Genomic DNA, 11,555 nt, shown 5'->3' with positions numbered 1-11,555 from the left:
ACGCTACAGAGCACTGAGCACTAGAACGACCAGACACAGGACCAGTTTCTTCCCTCAGGCAATCCATCTTATGAACAGCTTATAATAACGGCGGACACACTACACTTTATATTTATATACACACACACTTTATTTATCTAACACACATACTTAGTATACACTTAAATTTTGCACACAATATATATGTACATACATAACTTCATTTTGTAATATACTTGCCTACAATTGTCATTTGTATATTGTTATTCACTCTCTACTTATTTGTATTTTTTATTCTTTATTATGTGTTTTATGTTCTGTCGCTGTCATTCTGTTGTACTGCGGAGCTTCTGTCACGAAAACAAATTCCTCGTATGTGTACATACCTGGCAATAAAGCTCATTCTGATTCTGATTCTGATTCTGATTCTGATTCTGAAGGCCTGTCAGTCAAAGCGGTTGCCATGCCACTGGGTCCTGTGACCCTTGATTGACATGGCAGAGGTGTGTAAATCAAAAGATCAAAGAGATCTCAGATTTGACTTGTGTTGTGTTTATTACTGAATATATGATGGTTGTATCTGTAACCAGTGCAGTGGTGGGGGGTTTCTTATGATGGTTGTATCTGTAACCAGAGCAGTGGTGGGGGGTTTCTTATGATGGTTGTATCTGTAACCAGAGCAGTGGGGGGTTTCTTATGATGGTTGTATCTGTAACCAGAGCTGTGGGGGGGTTCTGTGAAGTCCTGTTGTTCACACCTAGAGACAGTGGGGAGGTGTCTGGGTTTTTTCCTGGGGGGGGGGGGGGGGAATGGCTGTGCAAAAGTGAGGGTTTTGATGTCTTGGCAAGATCAATGTTTGTTTGCTCTATATGGTGCTGATACCTAGGCACCGACAGGCCACATGCCCCCCGTCTACAAACACATTTGAAAACGAGGACGATGTCTGGTGTCTTTCCAGGTGAGAATTTCAAAGAGTGAGAGAGACCATTATCTAAATCATCAGCTAACCAAGTCGCTGAAGAGATAAATAATTGAATGTTATCTGAAATTAATAAAATCAAACAAGCATTCCTTAATTTTAAGAAAATACTATCCATAATATGTGATGTGTAAAAGGAGTTGAAATCTCACGCTAATTTTAAAACCGACTTTAAACACACACACACACACACACACACACACACGCACACACACACACACACACACACACACACACACACACACACACAAATGCATGTTGATATTTAAAATAGGTGATACTATTTTCTATATAAAAAATAGTCTCCATTCGTTTCTTAAAACATACAGAGTGGTTTTTACGTTAGGTTGTTGCTCACACCTACATTGCTTCCTTTGAGGCTGCTGTGGCGCCATGTGACACGCCTCTTTTTCGCGACTGTTTTTCGCGTGTACAAAAGCTAACGCCACAGAAGCTGAAGCTTTCTTCAGCGGCTAAAACAGTTTTTTTTGCTACGTCTTAAAAGTACGAAAACATTTTTAAAAATGTCTGGCTCTCCTAATGGTAAGTCTAGTTTTCATTAACAGCCATTTTAAATCAAATTTGTTTATGTGTGATCACGAGTCATCCCATTACTTGACAGGCAATTTGATGTTCTGTGCACAGAGCAACGGTTATGAGACGATTGTGAACGAAATCAAAGCACTGAACGCGGGCGGTATGTTTGAACGATTGTTTCTTTATTTATTAAAAACCGTTATGTATAACGAATGCGTGTTTATGATCGTTCTTTTTTCATTATCCCCCACCGACAGCACGCCCTCCACAGCCTAACGTTGCGTACGAGGTACCGGGGGTTAGGACTGACATCACACCCGCGTCCGGTAAGTTCTGTTAATAATTTATATTATGTTGTAAAAAATAAAATAAAACTGTACTTGTGGCAGGATTGACGTTTATGATCGTTTTTTTTTTTCTTTTTCTTTTCCCCTTTCTCATTCATACAAACAACGAGCGCACAGTCGATTAGTACGGTGAAGGGCCGAGTCGCGAGAGAAAACAGGGGATCGCTCTGTGGGTTTTTATTTTTAATCAATATATAGATCTATTAAAGATTTATCTTACAATGTCAGAAGAAAAAAAGACTAAATAAAACTTCGTGTCTGTGCCAGCTTGTTTAAGACAACTTGTTAACCGGTACCCGTCCGTTACAACTGCGGAACGACATGAAACAGCAAACAGTGCTAGACACGGAACACCATTAGGAAGAAGAGTGGTTGTGACAGCGCAGATCCATTCACCACCGCAAATATCTACTAATTCTACACCTGTTGGTATGTATTAATCATTTGTATTATTATTTAGAATATATATGTATCACATCCATGAAAAAAAAAAAAAAAATGTTTGTTCTTTCCACTCTAGATTGTACGGGGAGTTTTGCAAACAGTATACCTCAAGCAGTTGCTGATGCAGGTGTTAGAAGACCGTGGGTAAAATCAAGATCACACCATGAACACCAGAATGTGACTGCTCTCCCGGTTCAGCCCGATAGACAAAAGACTGTAGACCCCTGTGAGATCGACGTGATACCTAACACCCCCGAGCGAAAACGTCCGAGACAATCAACTCGTGAGTATAGAGGAATTAAATTAAATTATTATTATTACTACTATCGGTATTAATTATTATCAATATTGTACAGAACCAGAAGACAAGGAGCTCTGGGACGAGCATTTTGCCCAAGCATGGGATGGATGCGATATGAACGTCCAATCTAATGTGGATCAGGAGGAGAATTTAAATCAACCCACAGACACTGTTGAAAACGTCGCCGATTCAGATGATGATGATGCAGACAAGCTTCCTTCAAACCAGGAGGAATACAAGAACCAGCAGCTGAACGACACAAACAATGACATTTTGAACACTATTGTCAAGAACCAAGAAAGAATTATAGAGGACCAAGCACGTCATAAACAGCAGAACGACGCAAACAAAGCCATTTTGGACACTGTTGCCAAGAACCAAGAACATCATAAACAGCAGAACGACGCGAACAAAGCCCTTTTGGACACAGTAGCCAAGAACCAAGAAAGAATTATAGAGGACCAAGCACGTCATAAACAGCAGAACGACGCAAACAAAGCTGTTTTGGACACTGTTGTTAAGGAGCAGCAGAAACAAGGGATCATCCTTAAACATATTGTTGCGTTACTAAAACGTCATCATGGTGCACATGCTAAGACGGCCTGTGATCAGGAAATGACTGTAACGCTGTTAACTGAACTGCTGGATCTTTTTAAATAACTGTATTGGTGAGTCCTATTTTCTTTACCCAGTTTTTTTTTCTAAGTGTGTATTATTTTTGTCACAAGTGTGCATAGATGTGGTTTTATGATTAGATTTTTTCCTTCTTCTACGTTTAGTTGTGTGGTGTGTATTTTGTGAATATTTTTAAATAAATTAGTGTTAGAAATGGCTGCAAAACGTTGTCGGGAGTCATGTGATGGTGAACAAGATCCACCGTTAAGGGGCAATAGGGATGATAATTTCCAAAATCAACAAAACACCACAGAAAAGCTACTCAGGCTCATACAGACTGTTGATGAGATGAAAAAACACAAACCGTCTAAATTGTTAAAATTAATAAACAGGGTACAATCAAGGGCAGAGCCTCCTCCAGAACCGGTTTTTGATTTTGAACAGTTTTTAAACTCTCAACAGCTAGACGAGGTGTCAGAACCAGTTTTTGATTTTGAACAGTTTTTAAACTCTCAACAGCTAGACGAACTGTCAGAGCCTGTTTTTGATTTTGAACAGTTTTTAAACTCTCAACAGCTAGACGAAGCCCCCGAACCAGTTTTTGATTTTGAACAGTTTTTAAATTCTCAACAGCTAGGTGAGGGAGCAGGTACCAGGTCACATCACACACTTGACCTAACAGACCCCTGCATGGGTCTCACTCAAGCTGAAATAGAAACACTTGTAAGAGCGGGTGGCGATGTGGCCGGATACTCTGTAGTACCACGAGGGCGATTCAATGGTTTGGAAATCCGCAGGCTTATAAATCTAAGGGAAATATCTTCTACACGTCTATCAGACTACACTGTGTTTTTACATGACACGTTTTCCGAAATAGTGGCGTTTTCCAGATTATTAGGTGGAGATGGTAGTTTAATTAACATCACTTTGAGTGGTCCTAGCTTGACATCTGATGTTAATACACTCTTGTCAGCTAACAATGATTACAGTGTCGATCTCTTCATCAGTGATCTTGAAAAAATCATGCAAAGCAACACAGATGTACAGTTTGATGAGTGTTTAAATTTAAAAGTGTCTATAGCAAGAAGTAAACAAGGAGGTGCTCGACGAAAATTAAGGGAACTAGCCCACAATCAGGTGATTGATAAGAACAGACTTAATTTGTTCGTCCCCTCAAACATTGCAGGGGAAAACAATCTTTGTTTTGCAATCTGCTTAGCACACTTTCTTAACCCTCAGAAACCACACACTGAGTTAGTGTCCGTAGCATCAGCATTGCAGGAGTCTGCAGGATACACCGATCAGCATATGATATCACTTAAGGATATTGCCCAGTTTGAACGTATGTTGAATATTAAAATAGTGGTCTTCTATAGAACGAATACAGGAAAGCTGGAGAAATATGCAAACACAGATGTACCGCATCCTAAAACAGTGTTTTTGTACCTGCACGACAATCATTATTTTATGATTAAAAATCTGAAGGGGTTCGTAGGCACACCATACGTGTGTGAGTATTGCTATCAAGGGTTTACAGCACAGCGAGATCACAGATGTCAATACACTTGTGATGTTTGCAACGATTCTGAATGTCATCTTTACCCCAAAAAAACAAAACACTGCGGTGACTGTTTGAGGTACTGTAGGTCAGACTATTGTTTTCAGAAGCATAAAAAACCACCTCTAGGTCAGAAATTTGCACAGTGCGACGTTACCAAATATTGTGGTAAATGTAATAAACGTTACCACGTCAGTGGCGTCAACCCCAAGCCACACAAATGTCCAGCGGATTGCTGTGTTCACTGTAGTGAGGTTTTGGTTACCGACGGTGTGCATCAGTGTTTTATTCAACCGGTTAAGGTGAAGGAGCCAAATAATCGCTACATTTTTTTTGATTTCGAAACTCGTTATGAAAATAACAGACATTTTGCAGTTTTTGTATATGCGATCACGTTTGAGGGAGAAGAATTTTCGGCCGAAGGTTATGATTGTGTAGATCGTCTCATTAAAGGGCACCTATTATGCAAAATTCACTTTTACATGGTGTTTGACCATACATGTGTGTTGGCAGTGTGTGAGCAAAACCACCCTAGCATGATAAAAATCCACCTAGTGTTTTTTTTACAATCTCAATAATTCATGAGCACTGTCTCAAAACGCCCTGTTCTAAGACTGCTCTCACTGTGACGTAGAATTGAGCTAAGCCCCACCGACGTGGTTTGATTGACAATCTGGTTTTGGCATAGAGCCCGCCCTCCGTGATCTGTACACCATCCTCCATTGTTTCAACGACAGCCGGTAATGTCTCCTAAGAAACATAAGTGTTCTGTTGTGGGATGTAATAATGAACATAGTAGTTTTCACTTACTTCCGACATCAGAGCCACTGAAAACGCAGTGGATGGATTTTATTTATGAAGGAAATACGTTTATGTTTGCGCGAATCATTTTTTGACTGACTGTTTTGAGAACGAGGGTCAATTCAAAGCAGGTCTTGCTTCAAAGTTAATCCTCAAGTCTGGATCGTTGCCTACTGTTCGCGATGCAACGTCACCTTCAGAAGAAGTAAGTGTATTTCATGTTTTTTTAGAAAATAGTCATTTCAGTCGATGTCAGCCAGTTCAATAACAAATGCGTCTAAAGTTGTTGTCGTCGTCGTAGAAAATCTGACTGTGTATATAATGTAAACCTTGTTTGTAAAGTGTGTATCCACACGTATATAATTTTTTAAAGATATTGTATTAAAAACCGTGTATGTTTTCTGTAAAGACAAGACATCAAAATTGCTATGTTTATACAAAGGCCAGCACATCGACACGAAGCTGTAGAACGAGGGATATTGGCGTGCAGACAGAAACATCAAAGCTATGCAGTGTTGGTACACAACTGTCAATGAGGACGCTTCAAACACACCACAGGAGTGTCTGTATGTTAATGTTTTTAACTATATTTATATTATATAGTATACAATATAATATTATATAATTGTAATAGCTAATTGTATTTTTATATGCACATTTCGAAATTCATTTTCTGTAAAGTTGCTTTAAAACAATGTATTGTGAAAAGTACTATACAAATAAATTTGAATTGAATTGAATAGCCACGATAGAGAAAGTGAATCTTTGCTGAAACTTTGCTGAATTATATATTCCAGGTGTCCAGACAGAGACAACATTGTCAAGTTTTGATGTTAGCACAAAATTAGTTTCTCATACAGCTGTTGCGTCTTCCACGCCCCTCAAGACTTCATCAAAAAGACCTTGTCTGGACCTTGAGGAAGATGAAGATATCCTGCAGGAATGCTCTTCAATACTAACATCACAAGAGACTGATGTCACATTTAATCCTGCAGAGGCAGACACATCAATAACAGAGCCAAAAGACTTGTCGTAAGTTTATATTATATTTTAGAATAATGTTTGTTTTAATTATAGCATATCTAATTTTTCTGTAGTGCTTATGTAAATTAATGTTTTTTTTTTTTTTCAGAGCTCAAGAATCCAGCCCTATTCAAAACATTTGTAAATATATTGTCTATGAGACCTGCATCATGGAACTGTTTGATGTGTGCCCGGTATGTCATAGAAGCTGTCATATAAGATCACAAAGGATTGGAACATTTCTACGTGTTGAACAACTCTGCCACCATTGTCAGTTCTCACGGAAATGGAACAGTCAGCCGATTTTGGGCAGTACTCCAGCTGGAAACCTTCACCTTTCTGCTGCTGTGTATCTCAGTGGTGCTTCATTTTTCACAATTGAAAAGGTATTTGTAAATGAAATAATCAATAGCTTTGCAGTTACATGAGACTAAAAATGTGTAATGTAACAAAAAAATATGTTTATTCATTTAATAATTTACTGCTTACCAACTCTTCTCTATGTGTTGTCAGATATTTGCAGCTATGAAGTTACATCTTTTCAAGTACGACACCTTTCGTCGTCATGCACGAATGTGCATTGAGCCTGCTATTGTTTACAAATGGAGAAACTGGCAGGATGAGATGCTACAGCTGTTGGCTCAAAGGGAAAAGGTCATTGTTGGAGGAGATATGAGGGCTGACTCACCAGGTACATTGTGGGACACATTTACATTGTTTTTTTATAAAGAAAAAAATATATAGAATTTTATCTTATAGACAGGGCACATTGTGTAATAAGAGATTATGTATTTTTGTTTTTGAAGGGCACTCTGCCAAATATGGCAGTTACACAATGATGGACCTGGAGACAAACACCGTTGTTGATGTACAACTCGTCCAGGTAAATGAGCAGAAACCTTTGATTCAATGTCCTGGAAAACTTGAATATTTTATTTTAAACGCAAAAAAATAATTATATTTTAATCAATTTTCAGAGTAATGAAGTGGGAGGAAGTTACCACATGGAAAAGGAAGGTTTGAAGAGAGGTCTTGACTTTTTGGATGCTCATGGAGTGACTCTGGACTGCATTGTGACTGACCGACATCCGCAAATACAAAAATTCCTCAGGGAACGCAATGTCAACCAATTCTATGATGTCTGGCACATAGAGAAAGGTAAATAACCTTACTACCATCATATCATTTTCTAAATTTTTACAGACTAATAATTGCGCTGAAACTGTTTTAGCGGATCATTATGTGTTAGCGGATTATTTATATATATACTGTGTGTGTGTGTGTGTGTGTATATATATATATATATATATATATATATATATATATATATATATATATATATATATATATAAAACACCACCATTACATTATATGTAATGACACATTGCTCTACTTATTGTGTGTTGTCATGTTTGTATTTAATTGAAATCTCCAGGAATTTCAAAGCAGCTGGAAAAAGTGTGCAAGCTAAAGGGTTGTGAGAAAATACGTAAATGGTTGCATAGTATAAAAAACCACATCTATTGGACTGCTGCATCATCAAGCAGTGGACCTGAAAGAGTGGCTAAATGGATGTCTATGCTAAACCACATGCAAAATAAGCACACACATGAAGACAGCAATTTTCCAGCATGTCTACATGGAACAAGGAGAAGTCGAGACACAAAAAAGTGGCTAGCTGCTGGTATGTAGGCTAAAGAAGCAATAGTTACTTTTAAAAAATGTATACAGATCATATAGCTTGCCTTTTTTTATTTAAAATTACATATCATACTATAGTAACACTTCCAATAATTTAGGAACACTGCCATATCTCAAGTTGGAGAAAGTTCTCTCCAACAAGAGAATTGTGAAGGATGTTGCCAAGCTAAGTCCACACTATCAGACTTCTTCTATCGAGGTTTTCCACAGTGTAATACTACGGTTTACACCAAAAAATGTGGTTTTTCCATTTCTGGGAATGTTGTGCAGGTAATGTTATTGTTGTAAAAATAAATTTACTTTTACATACACTGTAGACATTGAATGTTGAAAATGTATTTATTGCTTACAGACTATACCTGGCTGCACTACATTACAATGAGAATGCCGGGCGTCCTCAAGCCACGACAGCAGCTGGTCGACCGGTGTTCAAAGTGACCTTTCCAAAGGCCAAGAAGGGAGAATACCGGGTCAGAGAAGTAAAGACACAAGCAACATTCAGTATGTATAAAATGAGTTTACTTAACAAATTTACTACAAATGTACATATCTTTTTTGCATAATTTCTTACAAGCTATTAGAAAACTCAATATTTGACTAATTTAAAATAAAATAAAATGTTATATTGCACAGAATATGTGGATGACCTGCTGGACCTCATATTTGATAAAGTCTTTGTGGATCCTGCACCATATGTGGATGATGTTTTGAGGATACCAATACCACCAGCATTGTGCGCAGAGTATGACCGGCCAGAGAAGGAGGAGGCCATCTCTAGTAGGGTATCTCGGTTTAATCAATAGGTGGTCGAAAACCTACATAACTACCCTGGGCATCAGGAAACTCTCTTCGAATCCTCAGGACCACACAGGATGGAATCACAACTCGAACTTTTCGTCCAAGGAAACCCCAGCACCAGCTCACAAAACTCCGATAAGCTAAAAATCTGTAACGACTAAGGCACACACACACATAGCCACGTTCTCAAAACAGGGTTCAAGGATTTTTCTGTGTTTTTTTTTCTTTCAAATATCTATCATTTGTTGTCTGGAGTTGAAATATTTGATATTTAATTGATCATGGTTCAATTTTTTTTGGAGGAATGTCCTTTTATTAAAATTATTTAATTTCTAAACTTATTTGTACAGTTCAGTGTCTTTATACATAATGTAAATAAAAAAATGTATATGCAAGTTGTTGTGAAATTATTTAAAGCTATAATATGTTTTGTTTTCACTATAATTTCCTTATAACCCGGGAAAATATTAGACTAAAAATTAATTCATCAAAAATTCATAAAAATATTTGTAATATTTAGAAGAAATTGACATTTTTTCTTAAATGTGCTAATCATTAACACTCACTGTTGTACTCCACGAAGTCGCAGGGGACCATAGTCAGCCCTGTAAATGTTAAAAGCGTTTTGTAACGAAAACACATTTAAACAAACTGGATCCATTCCGGGATGGTCTACCATACATGATGGAGTGACTTCAAGTTGTTGCATCCGTCTTGTAACCTTTGATACAACAAATAGCGTATGACAGTTTTATGTCACTTATTATTTTTTGCAACAATTACAAATGTAAATAAATTAATACCTGTTCTATCTCCCTGCAGCATATATTTTCTGGTTCTGTAGCCATCTTCTCACATTTGCCACATAAACACCTGTACGACAAGTAATGTCAACATGACGCAATCGTTCCCTCGCATAAATATAATTTCGTTTGTACTTAGCAAACGTTATCACAGTATTTGTGTTTGTAGTTTAAAAAAATTGCGCGAACGTTATCACAGTGCGTGTTGCACATCCATAATTGCAAAGGGGACGCGATTAAAATATAAGTACATAAATGTATCAAACAACCATTCAGAGACGTCCTGCTCCATTCTCATTTGTGTTTCTTCTGCCGGAGTCTCTTCATCATCTGGGTCTGATTCTGGTTCAAACATATACGGCTGAATGCCATACAAAACAGCGGGTCTCCCACTCTCAGCCATTCTGCTTCTACCGATACCGATCGCTCATTGTAATAGGTGTGCCAGTTACGCCCTCATCCAAAGGCAGGGCGGGGATATGCAGCTCATTTATATTTAAGGTGGTACACACCAAAACAGCTCTTTTTAAAACAGGCCCCAAAAATGACATTTTCAAATGGTTATAATAAATTAACTGTGGGGTATTTTGTGCTGAAACTTCACAAATACATTCTGGGGACACCCAAGACCATTATTATATCTTGTAAAAAGGGGCATAATAGGTGCCCTTTAAGAAATTCAGACAGCCTCGTTATAATAATTACACATGGATTGCACATAATGCATCTGGATTTGATAATTTCATTCTTTTGGAATACTTCACTAAGATGGGGATCCCTCCTAAAATTACAATGCAAGGGTGTCGTCTAATCCATATGTATGACGAGGCATTCAAACAGAGATTTATCGATAGTTACAGTTTTATACCCATGCGTCTAGCCAACACGCCTGCTGCTTTTAATCTGACCAACTCTGTGAAGGGTTATTTCCCACATCACTTCAACCGTGTTGAAAATGATTCATATGTCGGACCATACCCTGCTAAAGAGTTTTACGGATATACGACTATGTCAAACAAAGACAGAATGGAGTTCGATGCATGGTATAGTACTATCTCCGACCAAGTGTTTGATTTTAAAAAAGAACTAGCAATTTATGGAAAAAATGATGTCGTTCTGCTGAGGGATGTATGTATGAAGTACCGTGATGAATTCATTCTGTGTACAGGGCTGGACCCTTTTAATTACACCACTCTGGCATCCACCTGCATGGCTATCTATAAAACACATCTCCCAAAAGACACAATAGCACTGACACACAACAGCGCATATATCAATCAGAACAAAACATACTCGAACGTATCAATTGAATGGCTTGAATATATCAGCAAATCACGTTCAGTGGTTGTTCAACACGCTCTAAACTACGGCGAGGTGTCATTCGGCAAGTATTATGTAGACGGTTTTTATATCGATGGCACAAATAAAAAAGCATTAGAGTTTGCAGGGTGTTTTTTTCACGGTTGTGAACAATGTTATAACCCCAATGATTTAAATCCATTATTGAAGGTACCTTACGGTCTTCTCAAAAGACAGTTTGATGACAAGATTGAAATTTTACAGAATGCATACAATCTTCATACCGAGATTCAGTGGGAGTGTAGCTGGACCCATGCTAAACAATCTGATGCCGATGTGATTGCGTTCATGTCCGTCTATAAACATTCTG

General features: G+C 37.9%; 2 protein-coding genes across 5 annotated transcripts; one reads left to right on the top strand and one right to left on the bottom strand.

Moving 5' to 3' along the window:
• The first annotated feature begins 844 nt into the window (after positions 1-844).
• Positions 845-9,478, top strand: LOC128021464 (uncharacterized). 4 transcript variants are annotated; one of them, XR_008185551.1, is made up of 14 exons: positions 845-2,011; positions 2,110-2,271; positions 2,363-2,569; positions 2,643-5,766; positions 6,004-6,127; positions 6,359-6,593; positions 6,694-6,970; positions 7,098-7,275; positions 7,391-7,467; positions 7,562-7,742; positions 8,020-8,268; positions 8,384-8,555; positions 8,638-8,786; positions 8,919-9,478. XR_008185551.1 is itself a non-coding variant. In XM_052608711.1 (11 exons), exons 2-11 carry the CDS (start codon positions 6,094-6,096, stop codon positions 9,086-9,088), a joined length of 1,722 nt encoding a protein of 573 aa, XP_052464671.1. In that variant the 5' UTR covers positions 5,281-5,766; positions 6,004-6,093; the 3' UTR covers positions 9,089-9,478. The 4 variants fall into 4 exon arrangements, 2 of the variants coding, with proteins under 2 accessions (XP_052464671.1, XP_052464668.1); XR_008185550.1 differs by having other exon boundaries at positions 2,643-6,127; XM_052608711.1 differs by lacking the exons at positions 845-2,011; positions 2,110-2,271; positions 2,363-2,569 and having other exon boundaries at positions 5,281-5,766.
• Positions 8,788-10,563, bottom strand: LOC128021659 (P2X purinoceptor 7-like). The gene is made up of 4 exons (XM_052608973.1): positions 10,156-10,563; positions 9,887-9,956; positions 9,650-9,804; positions 8,788-9,240 (listed from the first exon to the last, which is right to left on the bottom strand). Exons 1-4 carry the CDS (start codon positions 10,287-10,289, stop codon positions 9,078-9,080), a joined length of 522 nt encoding a protein of 173 aa, XP_052464933.1. The 5' UTR covers positions 10,290-10,563; the 3' UTR covers positions 8,788-9,077.
• Between the last annotated feature and the right edge of the window lie 992 nt (positions 10,564-11,555).

The sequence above is a fragment of the Carassius gibelio genome, chromosome A2 (genome assembly GCF_023724105.1).
Source record: "Carassius gibelio isolate Cgi1373 ecotype wild population from Czech Republic chromosome A2, carGib1.2-hapl.c, whole genome shotgun sequence".
Classification (NCBI taxonomy): domain Eukaryota; kingdom Metazoa; phylum Chordata; class Actinopteri; order Cypriniformes; family Cyprinidae; genus Carassius; species Carassius gibelio.
Note: the sequence above shows the minus strand (reverse complement) of the source record. Positions and strands in the feature narration are given on the sequence as shown.